This window comes from Podarcis melisellensis (assembly GCF_964234715.1).
Source record: "Podarcis melisellensis genome assembly, chromosome: 8".
Lineage (NCBI taxonomy): Eukaryota > Metazoa > Chordata > Lepidosauria > Squamata > Lacertidae > Podarcis > Podarcis melisellensis.
In genome coordinates, this window is record NC_138540.1 from 26465812 (window position 1) to 26493550 (window position 27739).

The window sequence follows — 27739 nt, forward strand, 5'->3', positions numbered from 1 at the left end:
CGGAGAGAAGGGAAGAGGGGAGCATGTTGCAGCAGAAGGGAGAGAAACCTGTGACACTTCACCAGCTGGACTCTGGGTCTCCTTTCTTCCTCCTCTCCTGCTTCAGATTCTGCCTATGAGTCTGGATTTCTCCCTGCCACAGACTCTCCTGGCTCACTAACTCTGTGTTATGTACTGAGTTGAATAGGATCCAAAATGCAGCAGTCTGATTGGTCCTAGAACAATAGAATTCAGAATGCAGCAGCCTGATTGGTCCTAGAACAATAGGCTCCAGAATGAAGCAGTCTGATTGGTCCACAGGAGCCACCCAATCCAGCTCCAGGTGGAAGTGAATCTGCAATCTGATTGGCCTACAGTAGAATCCCGGAATTAGCCAATCACGTGGGGCCCATTGTGTAAATAATATATTTAAAGCAGACATTCTGGGGGAACTTCCATTCCTCATCACCACTATGAGCTGAATAAAGAGCATGAAATCCACTCTCAACTCAGTATATTTCACTCTGTTACCTCTTCAGCTTCCATCACCTCCTCTTCCCCATCTTCTCCCTTTGACCACTCAATGTTGTCACACCACCACCACCCCTCTAAAGCCTTCTTCCCTCGGTGGTACCCCAGCTGGTTCCTCTCACCATTCCCCTGCTACCAACCAACCAACCCCTGACAGCAGTAGACGATGCTGAGCTAGACAGTCCAACGACCTGAGTTTGCATCAGGCGGTTTCCTGTTTAAACCAGAAGCATGAGGACTAGAATCTTGCTTTATTGTTAAGGGGAGCATAATAGGCACAGGAGCAGAGCACCTGCTTTGCATCCTCAATGCCCAGCAGCTCCAGGTAAGGCTGGGAAAGGCTTCCTACCTGAAACCCCGGACTGCTGCTACAAGTCAGTGTTGAAAATACAGAGCTTAGCGGAGAAACAGTCTGACCTGGTACAAAGCAGTTTCCTCTGCAAAGGAGGCTGGGCGACGTCTTCCTTGGGAGTAGAACTCGCTTGGCCGCCAAGCTGCAACCCTGGGGGTCTATTTTTATCTTTAATGATACCATTGCCGCAGGCAGAACTGCCAGAGCTCTGCTCCATTCTCCCAAGTTTCATTTCCCACCTTTCCTCATTTGCAGAAGCAAGACAAAAACACCGCTATTTAAAGAGAAGGGTCATAGCTCAGTGGTGGAGCATTTGTCCTGCATGCAGAAGGTCCCAGGTTCAATCCCCGACGGCTTCTCCAGGTAGGATGGGGAATGTCCCCTGCCTGCAACCCCAGAGAGCCACTGCCAGTCTCTATAGACAATACTAAGCCAGATAGACCAATGTATAACCAATGATAGACTTTGTATAAGGCAGCTCCATGTCTCCCTATATGGAGGGCCACAGGTCTTCAGAGGGCCTCCACCAGGAGTCAGGCATTTGCTGTGCGTCATTCCAGCAAACATTTGGTAGACACCCTCACTTAATTTTATTATTTATATTTATTAAATTTGTATACTGCTTTATACCTGCGGGTCTCACTTTTTATTTTCTGGCACCTCTTGAAGACCTTTTGATCTAAAGAGGCCTATGCAACTACTAAATTTTTAAAAATCAACTAGTCATTTTAATGATCATTTTAAAACTGTTTTCTATGGTGTTTTCTATTTTATTGTTTATATTGTTGCGCACTGCCATGTTACCGTATATTGTATTTATTTGCACTATATAAACACACACACACAATAAACAAGACATTCTATGCTTCACTCACATTTTTCTTTCCTATTCTATAGCTGTCGAGATTACTCTCTGAAATGCTTTTCATTGTAGTATCATTGTAGCAACTGTAGCATAGCTCAGTTGGTTAGAGCATGGTGCTGACAACACCAAGGTTGCAGGTTTGATCCCTATATCGGACAGCTGTAGGGTTGCCATATTTCAAGAAGTAAAAATCTGGACACAAAAAAGTTGTTCAGTTTTTCTGGGAAATTTTGCCATATTTCCAAAATCTTGCCTGGACACTAATTCCATCATTGGAGTCCCGGAAAATGTCTGGGGAAATCCAGACATATGGCAACCCTAGACAGCTGCATATTCCTGTATTGCACGGCGTTGGACTAGATGATCCTCTAAAAAAATGCTATGATTCGTGTGTTGTTGTTGTTTTTAAAAAAAAATCCATAGGATTGTAGAGTTGGAGAGACCCCAACAGCCCCAACAGTCAACCTCCCTGCAGGAATCTCAACCGGATTCCTGGCAGATGGCCACCCAACCTCTGTAGAAACCTCCAAGAATCAAGAGTTCAAGGACACATCGCAGCTGGGCAAAAACACTCAAGGAGGTTGTGAAACAAGGCCAGTGAGAGGCATGGCCAGGGAAAGAGGGAGTGCCTGGTTAATGGGTGTTGTCTGGGTGAGTATCGTAAAGGCCAGGTAGACCTGAAATAGACTGTCTTCTGGCAGCCTTTCAAGCACTTCCAAATAGAGGACAGCCCATACAGCAGGAGACATGGCTGCCCTTCCCTCCCCTTATCATTAAGACCATTAAGCCCAGAGTCTAAAATTACCTCACTACCCTGCTGCCTGTCCTAGGAGGGGATCGTACTGTAATAAACAAAAATCTGCCCTTATTCCTTTGTGGGGGACACAAGAGCCCTTATAGAGTCCTTTGTAGGTTCTCCATCAGTCGGAGAAAATAAGAGGCCAACCAGAGAATATCGAGAAGCAAAGCAGGTCGTAAGCCTGATCCTTATTGAACTGTTGCAACAGGGTGCTCCCCTCACACGTAGAAAAGGAGGAGGACCCAGAACAAAGGTGTGCCCGCCCTTGTATAGACCTTTTAAATTGCCCACCCTGGAGTCCAAGACCACCCCGCAGATACATCATACATACATCACAGAAAGGGCAGTCTACAACAGAAATCTGAGTGCGTTGTTTATCTCCTGTCTGGCAGACCTGTTAATGGTCACTTGATTGGATACCCTGGGGAGCCTGGCCAGTCTTTTGTAATGACAAATACTTAGTTCCTGAGCCAGGTCACAGGCTCACCCTATTTATACACAGACATACCCTTAAGACAGGATTTGTGAACAAAAAGACAATGGGGAGGCTCCCCCACTCCCTCCCTCCTTGCAGAGAAAACATTTGGTCAGTTTGGGAGTCAAAATGGTTTCAGGGCTGTTTTCCTGTGCTGCTTCAGACATGTGGTTTATACAGTTATGTACGTGTTTGCTTGGTACATTTATGAACATTTATTATATAAGACCTTATTTTTTTTAATATTTCAGTACACAGAGGGCAAAACAGGACCGTGCTGGCTTTGGCCTCTTTGAGGCCTTGTGGTGGATTAAGTGCTGCTTCCTTTGGCCTTGGAGGCTGAGAACAAAAGCCGCCTTCATTATCCAGCCAGGTTGGACTGCTGCCACGGCACCACTCAGCAAGCAGCATCTTCTTGTGGTGGTGATATGGGATGCTCCCTGTGTACGGGTGGCAGTCTGGGCATGGCAGAGGAGCTGACGCAGCACAGGAAAGGCGAGATGCTACAGGTGTGCCCAGGTGGCTGAGCGGTTCCCTCCCAAGCGACGGATTTTGGAGCTGTCAAGGAACCCAGCTCTCCCAGTCAAAGCAAAGCAGATCCCCAGCTCTAGACAGCCCCCTTTGCACTGTTCAAGGACAGTCTAACAAAGTATCAACACCCAAGGAGGACTGGTGAGAGGGGAAAGCCTCTGCGGGCAGAGATAATGAGCCCTTGAGGGTATTATAGATGCACACACTCAAGGTTCTCACCTCTGTACCAGATATTATAATTTCAGGCATCTTCACGGTCATATAAATTCCTAGCCCGCTGGCTATCTCAGCCTCCCGGATCTGCCCCACATCTTCAGGGTCCTCTTCCCAAAAAGAGGTGGAGTTGCCAAAAGACCCCATCTTTCTTACAGCCAATCAACACATCAAATAAGCAAGGGCTGCCCAGTTGTGTGATCTCTGTTTCTCCCCCTCTCTTTTTCTCCTCCACTGAGCTGAAACAAGCAGAATATGAAGAACCGAGTGCTTCCCTGTTAGCTTTTGCCTCGGTTTGCTTATCCGTGGAGAAGATTTATTGATCGAGCAACCGAGAACCAATATTTTACTTAGGACCATAAAGAGCATCTTCCTAAATTAAATGGAAACTGGAAACATCCGCAGCTCAGAGGGACTTGTAGAGAGATGTTGGGGCTTCTGAGTGTTTAATGGCTGTGTTGCAGTTAAGGGAAATTCCAAACAAATCCTTTCTGAGGGTGCCAAGTCGGCTTTGCTTCCAGATTGTGATTCTTGCCACGTAAGTTGCACTCCATGCTCTGGTAACTTCCAGATAGGATTATTGCAACACTCTCTACGTGGGACTGCCCTGGAAGATGACTTGGAAACTTCAGCTGGTTCAAGAGGCAGCAGCCAGGTTACTGACTCGAGTTCCATGTACAACTCAAATACAGTGGTACCTCGGGTTAAGTACTTAATTCGTTCAGGAGGTCCGTTCTTAACCTGAAACTGTTCTTAACCTGAAGCACCACTTTAGCTAATGGGGCTTCCCGCTGCCACCGCGCCACCGGAGCACGATTTCTGTTCTCATCCTGAAGCAAAGTTCTTAACCCGAGGTACTATTTCTGAGTTAGCGGAGTCTGTAACCTGAAGCGTATGTAACCTGAAGCATATGTAACCCAAGGTGTTCTAAAAACATTGGTTGCCAGTTCATTTCCGGGCCCAATTCAAGGTGAAAAATTGTCTCCCTCCCTACAGACCCTCTTGAGTGCTACGATTGGCAGAGGGGCCCTCTTGGTAGTTCCACCACCCCCAAAAAATCTCTGGCAGGTTGCCTAGGAGAGGACATTCTTTGTAGGAGCTATTGATTTCCCTCCCCACAGAGCACCCTTTTACGCCTTGACATGCTTCCTAGGACTTACCTTATTGCTTAATTGCAATTAGTTTGAACTTGTCTGAATACTGTATTGTTATATTGTGGTAGCATGCCCCAGGGGCTCATGGTGAAGTGTGGGTAAGAAATCTAACAACAGCATCAGTAACAACAGGAAGAGGTGATGGTGGTTTCACTTTTCCAACTTCTGGTCCTTCCTTTTCAAGGGTGACAAAGGTCAGACTTCATGGAGCAATGAGGGGGGCACTCAGACGTTTGCAGATACCAGAAAAAAACCTCAAGGGTACCTGGATTCCAGATGAGCTTAGGAAGCAGTAAGGGGGGGGGAGTCGGTGCAAGGGGGAAACCAATTTCGTGGACGATGGCACCATAACATGGCAATTTAAACATTGGAAGCTGCCTCAGACCAGGCCAGATATTTTGTTTCTTCTAGTGTCCGGCATGATTTATTGTATAAATTTATTCATTTGGTTTTTCAGATTAATTTTTTTACAATCACATATCCAGCCTACAACATAGAAACATGATTCCAGAGAATCTCCTGGACTTCCCTCCTCCCCTTTGTGGGTCCTATTGTTAGTCATGTCCTCCTGCATCTTTTATAATAATCCAAATCCTTTACATCTCCATTGTGTCCAAAACTCACCAGTAAACTACAAGTGTTATTCCACACCTACTAATAATTTTAACTGTTTACAATTTTACAGTTACAACTGTTTATAATTTTAAGATACATTATAAAGTTTTCCCATTCCTTATTAAAATTTTGGTCTTCCTGATTTCTGATTCTTCTAGTCATTTTAGATATTTCGGCATAATCCATCAACTTGATCTGCCACTTCTTCTCTGGTAGGGACTTTATCTTCTTTCCATCTCTGGGCCAATAACATCCACACAGCCGTGGTCACATACATAAATAGTCTTTTCTGCTCCCTTGGGATTTCAGTAATATCCAAAGGCAACACGATGACCAAGTCCAATAATGCGATATCAATATAAACTCTTTATATAATCTATACAGAACATTGACCAGTATGAAACACATGAAATATGCACTCTCTGCAAAACCAAATAAACAGAAATCTTGTAAATCTCTGAAAGTCACAAAATGTGCAAACAGACGTATTGAACAGTGATTACGGATATACTGGATACAGTGGTACCTCGGGTTAAGTACGGTACTTAATTCGTTCCGGAGGTCCGTACTTAACCTGAAACTGTTCTTAACCTGAAGCAGCGGCGTAGCGTGGGTTGTCAGCACCCGGGGCAAGGCAAGTAATTTGCGCCCCCTAACCCCTAACCTGCCGCCGCTGCCAGCTTCTTCTTGCTGCTGCCTGGTCTGGTCTGGTGTGGTTCTCTCCCGCGCTCAGCGCTGCGCTGGGTGGCCGCTGCACTGTCCCTCCCCCAGATAGTCCCTCGCTCTCTCTCCGCACCGCACGCCTGGCACCCACCCCCTCCCCAGTGGGCGGCGACCCAGCGGCTCGGATCGGATTCGCACAGCCAGCACTGCAGTGAGAGAGAGTGAGTGAGCCAGGTAGGGGCATAGAGCTGCGAGTGCTATTCCCCCCCCCTAGATGTTGCGCCCTGTGCGGCCGGCCCCCCCTGCACCCCCCACGCTACGCCACTGACCTGAAGCACCACTTTAGCTAATGGGGCCTGCTGCTGCCGCCACGCCGCTGGAGCACGATTTCTTTTCTCACCCTGAAGCAAAGTTCTTAACCTGAAGCACTATTTCTGGGTTAGCGGAGTCTGTATTCTGAAGTGTATGTAACCTGAAGTGTCTGTAACCCGAGGTACCACCGTATACTGTTTTGTGGAATTCTTCTTCAGCACAGCAGAAGGATACAGAAATGCTTCATAAACTTCAAATTAATTATTGAAACAATGACCTGCAGATGCATGGTAACTTACAATAACTCAAATTATTATAAACTGTACGCATAAACTATAATGTCCTTGGGATTTCGGCACCTAAAAATCCTAAAAGGAAGATTTTTATATAGAAAAGGTTATTTTAAACATTTTTTCAACTCATTATATATCATGGTGTACTGTGATGGATAGCGTCTCCCCAGGATCTTCTTGGGCGACGACTCCTGCCCATCACCTGATACCTCATGCTTCTAACTGGAGATACCAGGGACTGAACCTGGGACCTCCTGCATGTTAAGGACATAAGGAGAAGCTGCCAGACCAGGCCAAAGGCCCATCTATTCCAGATCCTGTTCTCTCAGTGGAAAGCCAGGTACCAGTGTGAAACACACACACAGGACCTCAGGACAGCTGGCCACCTGCATATTCCAGCAAGTGGCCTTGAGAGCCATACTGCACCCAACAGTGAAGACAGAACATAGCCAGACTTGTCCTCCATGGATTTGCCTAATTCTCTTTTAAAGCCATCCAAGTTGGTGTTCACCGTGGGGTATGTGTTGCCCTTGAACTACAGGCTCATCAATGCACATGGCACTGCTTTTATAAGGAGCAAAAGCAATGGTCCATCTAATCCAGGATTAAACACCAGGAAGAGAACGCCACCTGATCTCTTTTCATCAGAGATGCTGAGCTTGGTTCCGCTTGTGTGCAAGGCACAGGCGCTCTGCCCCTCAAGCGGGGTCGAGGTTCATCGTTTCCCCAAGGATTTCCACAGAGCATCCGCACCGAGAAGCTGAATCCTCTTCCTTCTGCGCTGTCAGCGATCTCTCCTGGCAGGATCCGCAATGTCGCTTGCCAGGCGGTGAGAGATGGAAGCTCCTTTTAGGAAGAGTCTCTCGTGCCGCCGGCCTGGGGAGCTGGCCAAGAAAGAGGAACACTGTCCAAGCTGGCAAAAGGCAGTATCTGGGTGCCCTTCACCTCATCCCAACGCGAAGGGGCTGGGAGAGGAAGCTGAGAAGAACGTAAGGTGAAGGGAAGTCAACCAGGTGCTGGCGTCCCTGAAGGACCTCTTAGGTGAATGACCCACTGTTCTCATGGGGATGGGGGTTGTCATGGCAACTGAAAGAAGAACCGGGATGCCCAGGCACGAGAGGAAGAGGTGATTCACTGAGTGCCTGTCCTGCGGGCAGCTCCCTTTCAGCAGACGGTTTAGTGGGAACAGGCAGCTAGTGCAAGGGATGAAACTCCTGCTTTTCCTCTTCCCATTGATTGGTGAGTAACTTGCCACAAACGGGATTATTGCTTGCTTAGTGTGCGCTGCACCTAATCTGCTTCGGAACCAGGGCTGCTGGTGCTGGAATGGTCTCCTCAATATGGGGGATTTGCCAAACCCAGGTGACATTTACCGGTAATTGTTTCGCCAACTTGCCAACATTCCAGCCAGACATATTTATCAGCAAGGATGGACCTATTTTTCCATTTCTAGCTTCGCATTTTTCCATCCTTAGTTCAGCTTATCCACCTTTGTAAAGGTAAAGGTAAAGGGACCCCTGACCATTAGGTCCAGTCGTGGCCGACTCTGGGGTTGCGGTGCTCATCTCGCTTTATTGACCGAGGGAGCCAGAGTACAGCTTCCGGGTCATGTGGCCAGCATGACTATGCCGCTTCTGGCGAACCAGAGCAGCGCACAGAAACGCCGTTTACCTTCCCGCCGGGGCAGTACCTATTTATCTACTTGCACTTTGACATGCTTTCAAACTGCTAGGTTGGCAGGAGCAGGGACCGAGCGACGGGAGCTCACCCCGTCGCAGGGATTCAAACTGCCAACCCTCTGATCGGCAAGTTCTGAGCTCTGTGGTTTAACCCACAGCGCCACCCGCGTCCCATCCACATTTCTACGTCAGTTTTAAAAATAAAAAAGAACTAATAATAATTTATCAGCCTTTTAGTGCAAGTTTCTTGTAATATACAATTTTTTGGTAGGTGTTATTTTGTTGGAGAACTGCATTACAAAATTCAGAGACGTAAAGCTTTCAAAGGATAGCTGTGTTTCGATTTACATACTGGTTTATGACTTAGTTTAAACAGTCATAGCCTCCCCCAAAGAATTCTGGAAGCTGCAGTTTCTTAAGCTGCACATTGTTTCCCTAAATCCCAGAGGAAAGCATGAAGCCAATCAGTGCAGCTGGCTGCTGTGGGAATAAGGAGGAAAGGATCAGTCTATTTTGGTCCTCTCGCACCCTCAGATTTTTCCATCTTAAATTCAGTTATACACACACACACACACACACACACACACACACACTCGTGAAAATTCTTCAGCTTTCTAGTGTAATTTTATCCTAAGCAGCACAATTTTGTATGCAGTTTTGACCCATGTACACATTTTTGCAAGCAATTTCTCATGACCAAATGCATTTTTGTACATTGCTTTCACTAATATATTTATTTTTATGCACACCAGTATTTTTTGTAAACATATATTTTGGTAAACATTATTTGATTGGAGAACTTGCATTGCAAAAAAAAAACAACACAAAAAAACAAGTTATGTGCAACCTTCGACGTATCATGTGTTTTGGTTCTCATATTATTTTGGAAAGTGTAAATTTGATGGATTCAGCTTTAAATGAGAAGTGCATTAGATTTCCTCCCCTAATCTCTAGCTGACACACAGGTCACCTGCACGCTCTCACTACGATAAGAACACTGCAACACCTTGTGCTTCTTTTTAAATTATAGCCATTCTTTCTAAACCTGGATATATCCACCTAAAAATGAGTATCTGCAAATTTTATGCAAAACCGCTCCTTCCCCACCCATTGATCTGTAAGAAATCAAGACGGCAATTCAGGGGGCCAGTAACAGCTGCACATCATGCTCTTGTTCCAGGGACGACTCCACAGATCAGCTCAAAAGCTGGCGACCCTGAGCGTGTCTCCAGGAGTGATGAGGCAACCGGAGGCTCCTTTGGCAGTGATGAGAATGTACAGGTGTGGCCAGGTATGGGAGTACCAGCATCATATGGCTTTTGTAGTGGGATGAGAGGACCAGCATCGATTATAGGCCTGGAAATCTTTCCAGGTGCTGCTTTCAGAATGTTGTCCAAGAAAGAATAGATAGGGAGATGACCTGCTGGCCCAGGGGCCAGATACTGCCTTCCTGGCTTTCATATCTGATCCTTAGGCTCTTCCCAGATCACAGTCCTCCACAACCTTAGTTCACACCCTCCTTGAGTGTGTTAGCCTGTCCGCAGTGTCTCTGGTACACCTTTTTGCTTGCCTGAATGCAGGGCATGTTGGATGGATTTTGTAGGTATATATTTACTGTTCATCCTCCCTGTTACTCGTGTGTGAGCAGAACGTTTAAAGTAATCAGTTTAGCATTTAAAACAATTAGTTAGCAGTTCAAAACATCATCCCTTGCGGCATTAGAGTGGAAACTTTGGAAGCAGGCTGTGTAACCTTATTTTTATTTATCCAGGTTGTGGAAGCAGACTGGATTTTTCTCTTCCCCACTCTTAAGAAAAGAACCGTGCAACAGACTGTAAATCAAGGATAAAAATAGTGTTTTATTCACATAAAAGTCTTGCCCTCGATTCCAGCATTAAAAGTAATGAAAGGAAGGCCGGCAAACTCTACTTCTAGATTACAAAATACAGAGTTGAGTTAAAAAATGGAGTCTCTGCTGAAGCGGAGACCAGCTAGATATCTATCTGCCTTGGAGGCATAGTGGGAAAGAGAGAATGAGTTCTATGGCAGGGAGAAGTAGATAAGATTAGACCCTTTTGACTTTTCTCCCATCAGGGAACACAAGGGAAGTGACATCACACAGTGCCTTCTCTAGCAATCAGGAACTCTGTGAGTCTTAACCCCTTCATATCCTTATTTAGCAAACATGCATTGTTGGGTTTGACTGTAAATTCCCACAGCATAGGGGTGTGTGATGAAACTAGCTTAGTGCACAAAGAGAAAATGCCCATTCATTGCTCTGCTCGCTTTTGCCTCTGGCCCCATCCACTCCTGGCATGTGGCCCCTGGAAAGCTGCCCTGAAGGGAATGCGGCTCTCCGGCTGAAAACAGTCTCCCACTGCTATTCAATGGCTTGCTGTCCCTTTCCTCAGGATGCATGTTATGTACTGAGTTGAATAGGATCCAAACTGCAGCAGTCTGATTGGTCCTAGAACAATAGGATCCAAAATGCAGCAGTCTGATAGGATTCAGAATGCAGCAGTCTGATTGGTCCTAGAACAATGCAGCAGTATGATTGGTCCGCAGGAGCCACCCAATCCAGCTCCAGATAGAAGTGAATCCACAACCTTATTGGCCTACAGGAGAATTCCGGAATTAGCCAATCATGTGCAGCCCATTGTGTAAATAATGTATATAAAGCAGATGCTTTGAGGGGACTTCCATTCCCTCCTCACCACTATGAGCTGAATAAAGAGCATGAAATCACTTTGCGACTCTGAGTATATTTCAATGCAAATAATTTAGAAACCCGGTGAAAAACAATGAGGGCTTCTGCTGCTCATTCCTCGACTTCCCCTTCGAGAAAAGCTACATGAATAATATATGGCTTTCGTTTCTCTATTGTCGGGGAGAAGAGGAGAGCTGAGTAGCTGATCCACCGGAGGCTGTCCTTAGAGGGATATCCACCTCCGCTCTGATGCTCCTTGCCAGAGAAGGAAGCGGAGAGCAGAGAGAACTTAACTCTCTACTGCTAATGTCTTAAAGCAAGTGAGATTGGATGCAACCACCAGTTGCAGAAGGAGGAGGAGAAGGAGGAGGGTTGGCCATCAGCTCAAGCTAGTAGCTAGGCTCTGGGTTCTATTGATTTGGCCTTACACCCAGTAGAGGTTGGTCTATTAGGGCAGATGGGGCACTGCCCCACCACTTCTGTCTGCTCTCAGCCATCTCACCCTGCCCTTTGCTTGGGGAGGGGGTTGTCCCTGGCTGAAATATACTTGCCACTTTGCGTAGAAGGCATTTTGACAAGCCACCACAGAGGGCTGTGGCGAGAAGTGCCCCTTCAGCCGTTCCATTCAATGGCAACTTCTTCGTTGGTGACTCCTTTGGCTTCTAGGAGGGAGGTGAAACGGGAGGCGTATGCTTCCCCGTCTCCTGATGCTGGGTTGAACGGCGAGAAGCGGCTGTCGGTTGCAACTCTGAGTTCCTTGGGGCCCGGAGCTGAAGCCTGGATACATGGTGCAAGGCAGCGGTGTGGCAGGTGGTGGTGCTGTGGTGCTGTGTGTGGCGGTCAGCTCAGCAGGATCCCACCTTTGTTGCCAGTGAAATATACTCGGAGTCGAGAGTAGATTTCATGCTTTTTATTCAGCTCATAGTGGTGAGGAGGAATGGAAGTTCCCCCACAATGTCTGCTTTATATACGGTACATTATTTACACAATGGGCTGCACGTGATTGGCTAATTTTGGGATTCTCCTGTAGGCCAATCAGGTTGCGGATTCACTTCCACCTGGAGCTGGATTGGGTGGCTCCTGTGGACCAATCAGACTGCTGCATTATGGGTCCGATTGTTCTAGGACCAATCAGACTGCTGCATTCTGAATCCTATTGTTCTAGGACCAATCAGACTGCTGCATTTTGGATCCTATTCAACTCAGTACATTACACTGGCTTTCAGCTTCCTCCTCCTCCTTAGTTTTAATGTAAAACTCCTCAGGGAGGAGAAGGATGCGGACAAAAATATACTGACATGCCTCCACCTGTCATTGGCTCTGATTCCACCTACTGTTTGGCTTCCTTGCCTTCCACCCTACCAGTCCCAATAGGCACCAGCCCTCAATATATACACCAATGTAGACACCATGTAACCTAAGTAGTCCCTGCTCTGACTGGCAGCAGGCCTTTGAAGAACCAAGCGGAGGGGCTGTCAATCAACCTGCTAGCTAGCCGATCCTTTAAATCATGTTTTTTTAAAAAAGGATGAAGGAGACTTTTTGCAAGCAAAGCATCTGCTGTGCTGCAGAGCTGTAGGGCATTTCGCACCAAGGCGATGCAGATTCTCTGCCAAGGAAATTGGGATTTTGCAGCTTGTGTAAATTAAACAAATAACCTCTGGCAAATCAACTTCATTTATAGGCACTGCAATGGTGAGCATGCTTTCCCTGAACAAAGCCCCACTGAGTTCAATGGGATTCACCGCCAGCAAAAGAAAAGAAAAAAGCTAATGCAATTCTAGGCTGTATCCACAGAGGTCTAGTGTCCAGATCAAGGGAAGCCATAGGCCTGCTCTATTCTGCCTTGATCAGACCACACCTGGAGTCCTGTGTCCACTTCTGGGCACCACAGTTTAAGGAGGATATTGACAAGCTGGAACATGCACAGGGGAGGGCAACCAAGATGATCAAGGGGTCTGGAAACCAAGCCTGATAAGGAATGGTTGAGGGAGTTGGGGGTGTTTTGTCTGGAGATGAGGAGATTGGGAGGAGATATAATAAAGGTAAAGGGGACCCCTGAACATTAGGTCCAGCCGTGACCGACTCTGGGGTTGCGGCGCTCATCTCGCTTTATTGGCCAAGGGAGTTGGCGTACAGCTTCCGGGTCACGTGGTCAGCGCACGGAAACGCCGTTTACCTTCCCGCCGGAGTAGTACCTATTTATCTACTTGCACTTTGACGTGCTTTCGAACTGCTAGGTTGGCAGGAGCTGGGACCGAGCAATGGGAGCTCACCCCGTCGTGGGGATTCGAACCGCCTGATCGGCAAGTCCTAGGCTCTGTGGTTTAACCCACAGCGCCACAATAGTCATCTTCAAATATCTAAAGGGCTGCCACATGGAAGATGGAGCAAGCTTGTTTTCTCCTGCTCTGGAGGGTAGGATCAAAATCAACGGATTCAAGCTGCAAGAAAAGAGCTCCCGGCTAAACATCAGGAAGAACTTTCTGACAGTAAGAGCTGTTTGACAGTGGAATGGTCTCCCTTGGGAGGTTGTGGAATCTCCTTCCTTGGAGGCTTTTAAGCAGAGGTTGGATGGCCATCTGTCATGTATGATCTAGTTGAGATTCCTGCATTGCAGAGGGCTGGACTACATGATCCTTGTGGTCCCTTCCAACTCTACAGTTCTGTGATTCTAAGCATGTGTAAGAACATGCAGATTAAGAAGTCACATTACCTGTTATTTTTTTTAAAGCACTTTAACCCCCCCCTCCGAACTAAAGTGACACTGCATAACAGAGCAATTATCTCCACTCCAGAGAACATAAATTTGGATGTTCTTGCTTCCTGACAAGTCTCCTCTTCCAATTTCCAGTCGTTTTTTCTTTTGAAAAACGGTACACTCATATTTCAAAAAGGCAACTCTTAAATGTGCATTTAAAAGAGCTGTCGCTGGTTGCCTCCACAGGAGGACTGTGCTGCTCAGGTGTCGCCTTTTCACAATCAGCTGTAAGGAAAATTAAAACTGTGGTTCCACGTGACCATGGGTAGGCAAACCAAGGCCCAGGGGCTGGATCCGGCCCAATTGCCTTCTAAATCCGACTTGCAGACGGTCTGGGAATCAGCGTGTTTTTACATGAGTAGAATGTGTCCTTTTATTTTAAATGCATCTCTGGATTATTTGTGGGGCCTGCCTGATTTTTTTACATGAGTAGAATGTGTGCTTTTATTTAAAATGCATCTCTGGTTTATTTGTGGGGCATAGGAATTCATTCATATATTTTTTCCAAAATATAGTCTGGCCCACCACAAGGTCTGAGGGACAGTGGACTGGCTCCCTGCTGAAAATGTTTGATGACCCCTGCACATGACCTTTGAGATCGTTTTACTTTATCTGGTAACGTCTATCTCTTTGGTCAATGAAATATACTTGGAGTCCTGTAGTGATTTCATGCTCTTTATTGCAGCTTGTAAAACAGTGATTGAATTGCCCCCCCAAACCTCAGGCTTTTATATACATTATTTACACAACGAGTCCCGTCTGATTGGCTGATTAACTTCCTCCTGGAGCCTGATTGGTCTTTTCCTGCAGGCCAATCAGTTGTTGCATTCTACGATCGTACCAGCCTCATAGGCTGATTAACTTCCTCCTGGAGCCTGATTGGTCTTTTCCAATCAGTTGTTGCATTCTAGGATCCTACTTGCCTATTGTTCTATGGTTCCAAGCTTAGTACATAACAGTCAAGATTCTGAGTGTTGTCTAAGCAGAAGTAAATTCCATGGGAGGGAGGTTTCCTCTGAACTCAAGAAGGGCGTGCTGGATCAGGCCAGTGGCCCATCTAAACTTCACAGTGGCCAACCAGATGCCTGGGGGAAGCATGTGAGCTTGAGGAATGCAGTGGTGCCCCGCAAGACGAATGCCTCCCAAGACGGAAAACACGCTAGACGAAAGGGTTTTCCATTTTGGAGGTGCTTCGCAAAACGAATTTCCTATGGGCTTGCTTCGCAAGACGAAAATGTCTTGCGAGTTCCTGCGGGTTTTTCCCCCTCCCCCCTTTTTCCCAAGCCGCTAAGCCGCTTATCAGCTGATCTGCTAAGCCGCTTATCAGCTGATCTGCTAAGCCGCTTAACAGCTGATCCGCTAAGCCGCTTAACAGCTGATCCACTAAGCCGCTTATCAGCTGATCCGCTAAGCTGCTTAACAGCTGATCCGCTAAGCCCGCTAAGCCGCTAATAGCGCTAATCCGCTAATCCGCTAATGGGCTTGCTTTGCAAGACGAAAAAACCGCAAGACGAAGAGACTCGCGGAACGGATTCTTTTCGTCTTGCGAGGCACCACTGTGCTGTACTCTCCCCTCCAGGAATTTCCAGCAACTGGTATCCGATGGCATTACTGCCTCCCACCCTGGAGGCATAGTGCAGTCATGGATAGCCTTCTCTTCCATGACTTTGTCAAATCATCTTTCAAAGCCATCCGTTGAGTGCCCATCGCTGCCTCCTGTCGGAGGGATTCTCATCATTTCCCCCTCTGAACAAGGAGAGGAAATAGCAAAGTTTCCCCTTCCAGGATGCAGAACATACTGTTATGGTTGAATTCCAGTTTTCAAAACAGCCATCCTTAATTCAGTTTCATTTTTACCCAATATATTGGTACCATTATCAAGCATATATAAAGGTGTTTTTTTGTCTTTTTAACTGGGGTTATATTTGACTCCAGAACCAGGTTAGGGAAGTGGTTCCCACCCCCCTTTTTAAAAAGAGTAGGAAGAGCAAAACAGTTAGAATAGCAGAATAATTTTATTTATTTTTTAAAAAAGGGAAGAAAACAGAATAAAACCTTTTAAATTTTTAGCCCAATAAAATTGAGCATAAAGTAAGCAGCAGTAAACTTGGCAGTAAGAGTTTAGTAATAAAATGTTCACAGCAGTAAAAACTTGCTGGAACAATCAGATCTTCTATTGCCTGCAGAAAGCCAATTGATTTTTAAAAGAAAGAACATTATCTTTAAATGGCAAGGCATTCGTGGAAAAGAGAGATTGGGAACTGGTAGCCTTTCAGTATTTTCTTTTCTTTTTAAAGCAGGCACATACCGAGAACAGGAAATGACTAATTAAAGGGCCAGTAGGAGGGAGAAACCTCACCAGCGCATTCACACTGAACAGTCTGATGCTGAAATTGTATTTTAATGGTGGGGTGCAGTGCAGTGAATCATCACGAATCAAGTCTGAGGAAAGACTAGAGAACGACACAGAAAACACTGGAATAAAATGGATTCGCCAGCAATGCTGCCTTGTATTCTCTCTGAAAACTGAGCGAATGAATGAGGCAATGGCTGGTGTGGTAATCAGTGATGGTCAGAGGAGGCGTCTCTAAGGCTATCTATTAACAGCTTCCTGTCCTATATAGTACCGTAATTCTCCAAGTGTGGTTGCTTATGGCAGTGGTCTTCAACCAGTGTGCCGTGGCACCCTGGGGTGCCTTGAATGATGGTCAGAGGTGCCACGGACAATACAGTGGTACCTCAGGTTACAGACGCTTCAGGTTACAGACGCTTCAAGTTACAGACTCCACTAACCCAGAAATAGTACCTCGGGTTAAAAACTTTGCTTCAGGATGAGAACAGAAATCGTGCTCTGGCGGCGTGGCAGCAGGAGGAGGCCCCATTAGCTAAAGTGGTGCCTCAGGTTAAGAACAGTTTCAGGTTAAGAACGGACCTCCAGAACAAATTAAGTACGTAACCAGAGGTACCACTGTACTGGCTTCTGTCCCTCTTTCCTTCCCTCGCTCCTCCAATGCCCTCTCACATCTCGGCCTCCCAAAGGCTTGTGCTGCTGTTTGTTGCAGGATCCCTGGCTACAAAATCCACAAGTGAATGGTGCCTCTGGGGCTGGCCAGGGGTTGCTTCTCAGGATTCTGTGGTGCAGTGTGAAGAGGCACCTCTCTTTGGGGCCGGAGAGGGGAGCTCAGAGACCAAGGCACCAGCTTCGGCTGCTCAGAGTACTCCCAAGGAGAGGGGAAGAGGCTGAGGGAACACTCCACAAGGGAGGATGTTCGAAAAGGGGTGAGGGGCCGCCAGCTCTGCAGGCAAGGGGTGTGAAATATACTCGGAGTCGAGAGTGGATTTCATGCTCTTTATTCAGCTCATTGTGGTGAGGAGGAATGGAAGTTCCCCCACAATATCTGCTTTATATAAATTATTTGCACAATGGGCCGCACGTGATTGGCTAATTCCGGGATTCTCCTGTAGGCCAATCAGGTTGTGGATTAACTTCCACCTGGAGCTGGATTGGGTGGCTCCTGTGGACCAATCATACTGCTGCATTGTTCTAGGACCAAGCAGACTGCTGCATTTTGGATCCTGTTGTTCAAGGACCAATCAGATTGCTGCATTTTGGATCCTATTCAACTCAGTACATAACAGGGTGACATAACTGGGCCCCACAAGGGTGCCGCAGAAAGAATGTAGTTGGTCAAGGGAACCGTGGACCCAAAAAGGATGAAAACCTCTGGTTTATGGGATGAAAACAGCATCACCATGCACAAGTGTGAACTCCCAATGTTTGCAGAAGTCCAGAAAAGATTGCAAGGGTGGGAGGAATTAAGGATAGGGCACCTCCCCCACCCCCAGCGGCTCAGTTAGGACCAAGCATGCTCAATGAGCATGGGGGTAGGGAGCGAGGGGGATAATAACGCTAGGGAGGGCCTGGCTGAGTGGTTGAAACACTGAGCAGTAGCAGCACTTCATGCTGCAACAATCTGTTGCAGTTTTAGTTACATCTCTAGGGAGCCTCAACAATGATAGGTCAGGGCAGGTCATGTGGTTCTATCTGACCCTTATAAAAACTTCTAGGTTAGACTCCCTCCAAAGCGGTGGCTGTTGTGTGTATTCTGCAACATGTTACGGACACAATAATAATGCACTAGTAGCAGATTTATACTGGGCTGCCCACACATCATTTTGCTTTACACTAGTTGACCAGTGACGTTTGCCCAGTCTTTTGCCCAGTCAGGAGAGGCAATCTTGCAAAAGTGCAACAAATACAGGACAAGACAAAGAAAAACCCTAAAATGGAATGATTGTGGTTTTTAAAAGTAGCAAGATCAGAGCAGGAAGTTATTGGGTGTGTGCTAATTGGAAACGAAGCAGAATGGGTCCCACTCAGAGTTAACCCACTGAAGTCACCAGGCCTAAGTGGGTCATGTCCATTATTTTCACTGGTTCTATTCCAGTGCTTTTTTCTATTAAAAAAATAAATGTTTAGGGGTACTTTCATTTTGACTCAATAAAACCCCCATTTTATAGTTCAAATCGGGAAAAATAAATGCAGTAAATGGCTAAAAGTACAAAGATTCACAAATGTTAAGGCATATGCGTATCCCTGCGTACCCCCCCAAGAAAAAAAGCACTGGTCTACTCTGAGTAGGACTGGCGTTGGGCACAGCAACCCTTCAACTGCTTTTGTGAGGCCCAAGCTGTGTTGAAATGACCACACATAAAGGACCGCAAACTGTAATAAATGTACAATTAAAAAAGTACATTTGGAGGAGCCTTCAGTTGTTGCTGGGTCCCGTGTATAGATTTTTGCCCCCTCGGAGATTCTGATTATTGTATGACAGTTCTTCCCCTCCACTCTGCAGAAGGCGCGAGCGACTCCCAACGGATCATTGGGGGCTACATAGTTTCACCCCACTCTTCCAAGTACCTGGTCTCTCTGAAAAGGAATACAGGCTACCATTTCTGTGGTGGAGCCCTCATCAGTCGGAACTGGGTCCTGACCGCCGCCCACTGCAAAACAGGGTAAGGAGCCAAGGCACACAGCAGAACATCTGAACGCTCTCCAGGTCCATCCATTGGGCATCCTGCATCAAAATAGGTTGGTGGGAGCCGGTCAGTAATAGGCAGCACTGATTTGGAAACGGTGCACAAACTCAAAAGCATGTCAAAGGTTCAAAGTCCAAAGCAGAAAGAGATGTTTCTTCTTGGTTTTGAGTCCCTCTTGCCTCCTTGCTAGGTGGGGAGGGAACTCTGTTGCAACAGAAAAATAAAGTGAAGGTGGTGAAGGTCCTGTGTGAGTGCCTGGAGGCGGTTGGAGGATGGGTGGCGGCTAACAGATTGAGGTTGTATCCTGACAAAACAGAAGTACTGTTTTGGGGGGACAGGAGGTGGGCAGGTGTGGAGGACTCCCTGGTCCTGAATGGGGTAACTGTGCCCCTGAAGGGCCAGGTGCGCAGCCTGAGAGTAATTTTGGACTCGCAGCTATCCAGGGAGGCGCAGGTCAATTCTGTGTCCAGGGCAGCTGTTTATCAGCTCCATCTGGTACGCAGGCTGAGACCCTATCTGCCTGCAGACTGTCTCACCAGAGTGGTTCATGCTCTGGTTATCTCTAGCTTGGACTACTGCAATGCGCTCTATTTGGGGATACCTTTGAAGGTGACATGGAAACTACAACTAATCCAGAATGCGGCAGTTAGAGTGGTGATTGGGAGCAGCCGCCGAGACCACATAACACTGGTCTTGAAAGACCTACATTCGCTCCCAGTATGTTTCCGAGCACAATTCAAATTGTTGGTGCTGACCTTTGAAGCCCTAAATGGCTTCGGCCCAGTATATCTGAAGGAACGTCTCCACCCCCATTGTTCTACCCAGACACTGAGGTCCAGGGAACCCGGCAGAGGGCCTTCTCGGTAGTGGCACCTGCCCTGTGGAACACCCTCCCACCAGATGTCAAAGAGAAAAACAACTACCAGACTTTTAGAAGACATCTGAAGGCAGCCCTGTTTAGGGAAGCTTTTAATGTTTGATGGATTACTGTATTTTAATATTTTGTTGGAAGCAGCCCAGAGTGGCTGGGGAAGCCCAGCCAGATGGGCAGGGTATAAGTAATAAATTATTATTATTAGTAGTAGTATAAAGATCTGTCTTGCTTTCATTGCATCCTGCCTCCATCCATTCATCTCTGACTGATCATGGACTTAGGGGACGTAGTCCCTTGGGGAGTTGGGCAGCAAAAGCCAACCACCCAATTTTTTTCTGTATCAGTGGCTGAAGGAAAATTTTGTAGAGTAGTAATTTAATGGGAAAGGAGCATGAAGGAACAGGTGGATAGAGGAAGAAACTTGAGAAAAGGGGCAGTGGACAGCTTTTAGTCAGATCCCCCCCCCCCCCGTTGCCAGGTTTTACAGCAAAGTTCTTCCTACAAATTACCGTATTTTTCGCTCTATTAGACGCACCGGACAATAAGACGCACCTAGTTTTTAGTGGAGGAAAACAAGAAATAAGAAAGCAACGCAAAGCCTTCTGAGCGAAGAGGGAGCGCTCCTCCCTCTTCGCTCAGGAGACTTTGCAGGGCTATCCCTGAAGCCAGAAGAGCAAGCTGGATCGGTGCGCACCGATCCCTCTTGCCCTCCTGGCTTTCCCTCCACCTCCCGCAAGTGCCGCACACTCTTTAAAGGGAGCGTGGCTCTTGGGGGCTTTTCTGGGAGGTGGGGGAAGGGACAGAGCAACTCTCTCTGTCCCTTCCCCCACCTCCTGCAAAAGCCAGGGATAGCCGCACGAAGCCTCTGCAGGGCAGTGGGATGAAGGCTCCCCCTGCCCTGTGGAGGCTTCACGGGGCTATCCCAGAAGCCAGAACAGCGAGAGGGAGCGCTGCACAGCACTCCCTCTCACTGTTCTTGCTTCTGGGGTAGCCTTGCAGCCTGCATTCGCTCCATAAGACGCACACACATTTCCCCTTACTTTTTATTAGGGGAAAAGTACGTCTCATAGAGCGAAAAATACGGTAACTACTGTCTTATATGGTTCTGGAGAGGTTACTATACTACCTATCTGTGGTAAGCCCAAAGACATATCAAGATCTGACAATCCTGCATAACAGACCCCTGTCTAACCCAAATCTGACATGTTTGCGATAAATCCACCCTCATCCTGTTTTCTTGCTCCTCTTTCAGAATCCACCAGATGCTGATCGTAGCCGGGGAATATTCGCTTTCCACATTTGAAGGCACGGAACAGATCTTCCGACCTGCCCGCATGGTGGTCCATCCAGAATACAGCGCCACTTCCAAAAATGCAGACATCATGCTTATCAAGGTAACAAAGTTTTCCTAGGTGGCAGAACGGGGTCAGGATTGAAAGAAAGGGAAAGTTTCAGCTGGCATGTCCAGGTGCGCCAGGATCCACAGCCTGCTGGCCAGATCTTTGAAAACGGTGACTTTTTAAAATTGCAATTATGTGGGGGACTGAAAAACAAAGAAAATGGAGAAACACCAGCCATGGGCATAGCCAGAATTTTGGGGAAGGGCAGGCAAAGTTGTTCAGCTTTTTTTTAGGAAATCAAAGCTGTTGAGCTGGGGAGGGAAGGTGGAGGAAATGAAGGGTCGGGCAGCCTTTCATGTGAACAGCTCGAAATCCTTACCTAGTTTGGGGTGAGGCATCGCTTATTTTTAGTTTTGTGCAAGCACGGTAGATCACAAAAGGTGCATGTGCACATGTAAACAGATCCCCATGTATCTCAGCTTTCCTGGCTTGGAGCAACACACACACACACACACACACGCACACACAACATATGGCTGCTGTTTTGCGCAAATCTGGTAGATTGGGAAACTTGTTGGTTTTTTTTTTTTTAAGGTTTGTGCTTACAGGTAAACAGATACCAGTGTGTATGCCTATAATGACCTCAGGCAAGGCCGGCCCACCCACAAAGTAGTGTGAAGCCTCATGGATGCCTCCTGCCACGGCCCCATCTCTGCCAGAGAAGCGGTGCCAGTATAGGTGCTGGTTTCCTGTAAGGTCTTGCGAGATCTCATCAAAGTCTTGCAAAGAGAACAATGTCAAGGAGAGCAAAAGATCTCATGAGATTCAGGTGAGATCTTGCAAGCTCTTTCAGGGAATCAGCACCAATGCCCAGGGTCTTGCAGAGACAGGCAGAGGCCCGGGCCAGGTAGACAATGTTGCCCCCCCCTTTTACCCTTGGGATAACTGAAGTCTTATAAATAAGTAAGTATATACCGGTAAATAATTTTCACAAAAGTTATGCTGACAAATAATTTTATTTCAAGGCTTGAACCGTATCTGCATATAAAGACAAAATGGAAAATATAGATATACAATAGTGCTTTTAAAAAATACATAGGGAAAAGGATTATTTTAAGTATTTGCATTTAAAAATGCTTTCCTTTCACTGCCAGCCATGGCCCCAGGGAATCCGCCCACCACCACCGCCGCTTTTGCACCTCCCTGTTTGCCCCAGTGTATCCCCTGCGATTGTGAATATGCTGACCGAGGCCCCCTTTGGAATCAGAGGCCCGGGCCAAGTGGCCCATATGGCCTCCCCTCTGTCTGGGCCTGCCAATGCCAGCAGTGCTTCTCCACAAGAAGTGGTACAGCTGCAGTGCCACCGGCAGGTGGCACAGAGGTGGCGAGTGGTGATGTGGCACAGCAGGGCAGCACTTTCTGTTTTGCCTCAAGTGCCAAAATGGGACGTACTACCCCTGACCTCAGGATCCCAGAACTTACAGCTGTTAGTTCTGAAGGAAGAAAGGCCAGGACCCACAGTCCAGGTGGGGCTTGCTAGCTTAGGGAGGTGATGTGCAATTCAACAGCTGGAGAAGGCTCAGGCGAGGGTCAGATGTCTCGTCAAGCCCAGAAGGCGTCCTGGCCAGGCCTGCGTCAATATGCCAATGAATCAAAATCCTAGCATTTATGCATTTCTACAATTTGAGGGGGAGCGGGGTCCCTCCTAAATCTATAATACCTTCGTTATCACAGCTGTTCCTCTTCTTCTGCCTCCATATTGTTTTTGCCAGCTTGCTTGCTGATAACGACACACGCACCGTAACAGGCTGTATGTAACAGTATAACTTCTGTTTCAAAAAACAATTCAACACATCAGTGCTGGGCAAAGAGTCAATGAGCAAGCTTTAAATTTACAGCCTGCAGTGCATTGAAAGAAAATATTATGAAAATGATGTATAGGCGGTAGTTAACGCCAACAAAACTTGCTAAAATGTATAAAATGAAAAACAAGGAATGTTGGAAATGTAAAGAAAAAGAAGGAAACCTTTACCATATGTGGTGGACATGAAAACCTTCTGAGATTTGATATATAATAATACACACACACACACACACACACACACACACACACTTTAAAAAAAACCAGAAGTGTTTTTACTGGGTATAGTAGGGGGAAAAAATCCTAAAAGAGATCAAAAATTATTTATGCATGCAACCACTGCAGCAAAAATTTTAATAACCCCAAAATGGAAACAACAGGAGTTACCAACAATTGAAGAGTGGCAGACGAAGATGATGGAATATGGCAAAGCTGATCGGGAAAATCCCAAACCAGCAAGATCAAGCTTTCCAAAAAGATTGGGGGAAATTTATACAATATTTGAAGGACAATTGTAAACAGTTAACAACATTGGCAGGAATGATTTGAAAAGGCTTATAAGGATGAAAATTTTATCTTTTTACAGATAAATTAAATAGGACAATGGGAAAAGGGGAAAATTAGAAATGTGATGAGATAGCAAATAAATAAAGTAACCATGAGGTGGGAAGGGGGGGAAGTCGATGAGCTCAAATGAGCTTGAGTTTATGTGGAAAAAACAAAAATTGTATTTATATGTTATAAAATGGAAACTCAATAAATATCATTTAAAAATAAAAAAATTTAAAAAGTCAATGAGCAAGCAGGCAGTGGCACCTGCCAATCCTCCTTTGTCTAACTCTGCATCAGTGTCTGGGCTTGAACAAATGGCAACTGAGTGAGAAAGTTGCAATGATGAAGGAGGTCAATGGAGCTGCTGCTCAGGTGTGCGCTCTTGACATACACCTGAGCATGCCAGCCATTGGCTCCGCCGGCCCAAACTGGAGGGTCTGCATCCGTGTGAGATTGAATTGATGGAATAAGTGACCTCCCCCCCTTGATGTCTCGAAACAGCTGAACCGGCCGGTGGCCTACAGCCCCTTTGTCTCCATCGTGCCCCTTCCCCAGCAAGGAGCCACGGTCCGGGATGGACGTTTCTGCCAAGTCTCCGGTTGGGGTTACACCACTCCCATTGGGGGCAGGACGTCAGACACTCTGCGCAGCGTCCACCTCCCCATCATCTCCACCTGGAAGTGCAACAGCTCCTCTTCGTACGCTGGGTACATCACCAGGAACATGATCTGCGCCGGGTTCAACACTGGTGGGAAAGATGCCTGTCAGGTAAACGCCGGTGTCTGTTTATCAGAGGAAGTTCGGAAGACTAAACGCCTCTTCGGAAAACTGATCAGCTTAGCGCAGGGTGGGTGGGCTGGGGTCTCAGTCAGAGGCAGTAACACTTCCTGAATAGCAGTTGCTGGAAACCGCAGGAGGGGAGAGGGCTCTTGTGTTCGAATCCTGCTTATGGGTTTCCTGCAGGCATCTGGGTGGCTTCTGTGAGAACAGGAAGAAGAAGAGTTTGGATTTGATATCCCGCTTTATCACTACCCTAAGGAGTCTCAAAGTGGCTAACATTCTCCTTTCCCTTCCTCCCCCACAACAAACACTCTGTGAGGTGAGTGGGGCTGAGAGACTTCAGAGAAGCATGACTAGCCCAAGGTCACCCAGGAGCTGCATGTGGAGGAGCGGAGACTCGAACCCGGTTCCCCAGATTACGAGTCTACTGCTCTAAACCACTACACCACACTGGCTCTAGGAGGCTAGATTAGCTGGTCCACACTCTAGTCTAGGAGGCTAGACTAGCTGGTCCATTGGCCTGATCTTGCAGGCTCTCCTTATGTTCTCAAGCCTGAGAGCGAAATGTGGCCCTCTAGCTCTCTTTATCTGGCCCTTGAGACTCTCCCTAGCCACATCCCCTCTCTGCCAATAGGCTGGAGACTCCATGCCACCCCTGGGTTTTTGGATATGAAAGAGGGTTCTCCCCATCCTCTACTATCCTGTTATCTTCCAGAATGGTCTCTGCGTTGATTGAATCACCCCCACTCTGTGCCTTTCAGAAATAAACCTTTCCCTGCTGCCCACCTTCTGCATTTCTCCTTTAGCTGTGATTCATCTTTATTTGAGAAGGGCTTAATTCCAAGGGCAGATAGCCCAGTGCTGCCTGCTTTACCAGTGCCAGTTTTCCTGGTTGCCCTTAAATTGCTGTTCTCGTCTTTGACAGGTTGGGGGATCCCTTCTTGAAATGTTCTTTGAGAGAGCTGATGATGTTGCTGTTCTCTGGGGTTCACCCCCTCCCTCTTTCCTAGCAATTAAATTTTGGAGGCGATGACTGCAAGCTTCCATGCTCAGTCATGCACCTAGACACATATTGTTGCATGTCACCCTAAATATATACAACCCAAACCTACAATGGAGGAGATTACAGCAATAGCACCCCAAATCCAAGAGGGTCTTCCCATAGCCACAGGCTTTGATTCCAGCAGAAATCAGGCATGCCTTTGTCACTCAACTGCCCAACCTGCAGCCTGCTTCTAGTACACACACAAAGGTAAAAGTAAAGAATATGGGTAGTGCTGTGGTCTAAACCACTGAGCTCTTGGGCTTGCCGATCAGAAGATTGGTGGTTTGAATCCCCATGACGGGGTGAGCTCCCGTTGTTCTGCCCCAGCTCCTGCCAATCTAGCAGTTCGAAAGCACGCCAGTGCAAGTAGATAAATAGGTAGCAGGAAAGTAAACATGGTTGCACCAGAAGCGGTTTAGTCATGCTGGCCACATGACTCGGAAAGCTGTCTGTGCTCCCTCGGCCTGAAAGCGAGATGAGCGCTGCAACCCCATAGTCACTTTTGATTGGCCTTAACCATCCAGGGATCCTTTATGTTTACCTTTTACACACACACACACACACACACACACACACACACACACACACACACCACATTTGCCTTTCTACCTTTCACAACATTAACACCCCAATAAGGTCTTGCTTCTCCCAGAGCTGCAGCCTTGGGTTCAAGCAGAAACCAAGCATGTCTCTGCCTCTGTTTTCTGCCTGCTTCTAGCTCCCTCATGCACACCTCAAGTCAGACCAGCTAACGGCTAGTTGAGAGAGGGGGCCCACCTGTTTGTGTTTGAATCCTGCACAGAGCCACTTCCTTTGTTACCTTAATGGTCCATACTTAGGAGCCAATACCAAGAAACTTGTCTGGCTATTCCAGAAACTGGATCCTAAAACGTGCCACTCTTCCTTTTGAGTGTTATGCTTCCAACAGGGACCAGGTGGGGATGGGTCGAGACTTTAAAACAGCTTTGTGAAATTACTTTTTAAAAATGTAGTTTGCTTTTTAATATAAAGAACTGATGGATATTAGCAGCTGCTTTGACGAAGCTTTAATGCTAATTCTCTTCACTGTGTTTCCGCCCCCTTTCTTTCTCCCACCAGGGCGATTCTGGGGGCCCCTTAGTGTGTGAAGGGCGTGTTTATGGGATTGTTTCCTGGGGCCACAGCTGCGCCAGCCCCAGATACCCAGGTGTCTACACGGCAGTCTCCAACTTCCAGAAATGGATTTACAAGACCATCTTCAAGAAATAAACCTGCTGTTCGGTCCCTGATGATCAAATAACCAATTCGTAGAATATATATGTATATATATCTTGAAAACAACACAAATGACTTGTTATGTTGAGTTACATATTTAAGTAACTTCAGACCCTGGGATTAATCATCTTCTCTCTCTGCCCCCAAAACACTTTAAATGTCCAGTGTGCATTACTTCAGTTGTGAAATACACCATTAATTTAGGTCCTGAATATCTGAAGGAGGACCTCCTTCTCTACAGACCTCTCAGGAGTTGAGTGTGGGAATGTTGTGGATAGTAGAAGAGGATATATTGATTTAAATATGATCCTTCCTCACTCACGCTAGTGAGCTGGTAGCAGAGTACGTTCCCCTGTATATTGCAGGAAGCTAGTTGTTCGATTCATCTGAATCTCTTGAGTTAAGCAATCCAATCTGGCTTGTCCATATTAGGTTTGTTCCTGGTAAATCCCCTTTGTTCCCTCTTAAAAAGAATAGAGACACAACAGTCTTCTTTTAAAAGTGATGATAAGAAGTTTACTTACATTCAGTTCACAGTAGGTTCCCTGAAGGCAAGCTTTAGCTTGTAGTTACAGAAGAGAGCTCATCCCGTATGGGGACTGAGCCCATGTGCAAGAGTATCAAGAGCATTAAGACGTTGAAGAGAGTAAGGGGTCAAGAGGAAGATGGTTGCTTGACCAGCCCTTTTATGGGGTCTGCCAGGGTCACGCCCATCTACCTGGTCACACGCAGGGGGAGGATGCTCCAGACAGGTGGGAGAGGAAGTCCTCCTGGCTGGGGTACCATCCCCCTGTGTGTCCACTCTGGGCAAACAGGAAGTGTTGTACTTGACTGCTTATGTTACATACCACACAGAGATCAGCAGAGAGGGAGTTCCTGGAAGTCCCAGCACCCTCCAAAGCTCAGGGAGTGACAGCCCAGGAGAGGACCTTCACAGTGTCAGTCCCCAGGCTGTGGAACTCCCACCCCATGGAGGGGCATCTCCCACCTTCAATATAAAGTCCCCATCATATGCAAAAGATGCATCCTTTTACACCTTAGACTTACAATGTTAGGAACCAGCC

At 46.9% G+C, this 27739-nt stretch overlaps 1 protein-coding gene across 1 annotated transcript; it reads left to right on the forward strand.

Annotated features, from left to right (window-relative positions):
* Positions 1-3465: 3465 nt before the first annotated feature.
* Positions 3466-26669, forward strand: LOC309375845 (trypsin-3-like; the record flags this gene model as incomplete). Its single annotated transcript, XM_081921763.1, has 6 exons — positions 3466-3520; positions 9642-9752; positions 18786-18945; positions 21096-21237; positions 24098-24364; positions 26520-26669. 6 exons carry the CDS (start codon positions 3466-3468, stop codon positions 26667-26669), a joined length of 885 nt encoding a protein of 294 aa, XP_081777889.1.
* Positions 26670-27739: the final 1070 nt, after the last annotated feature.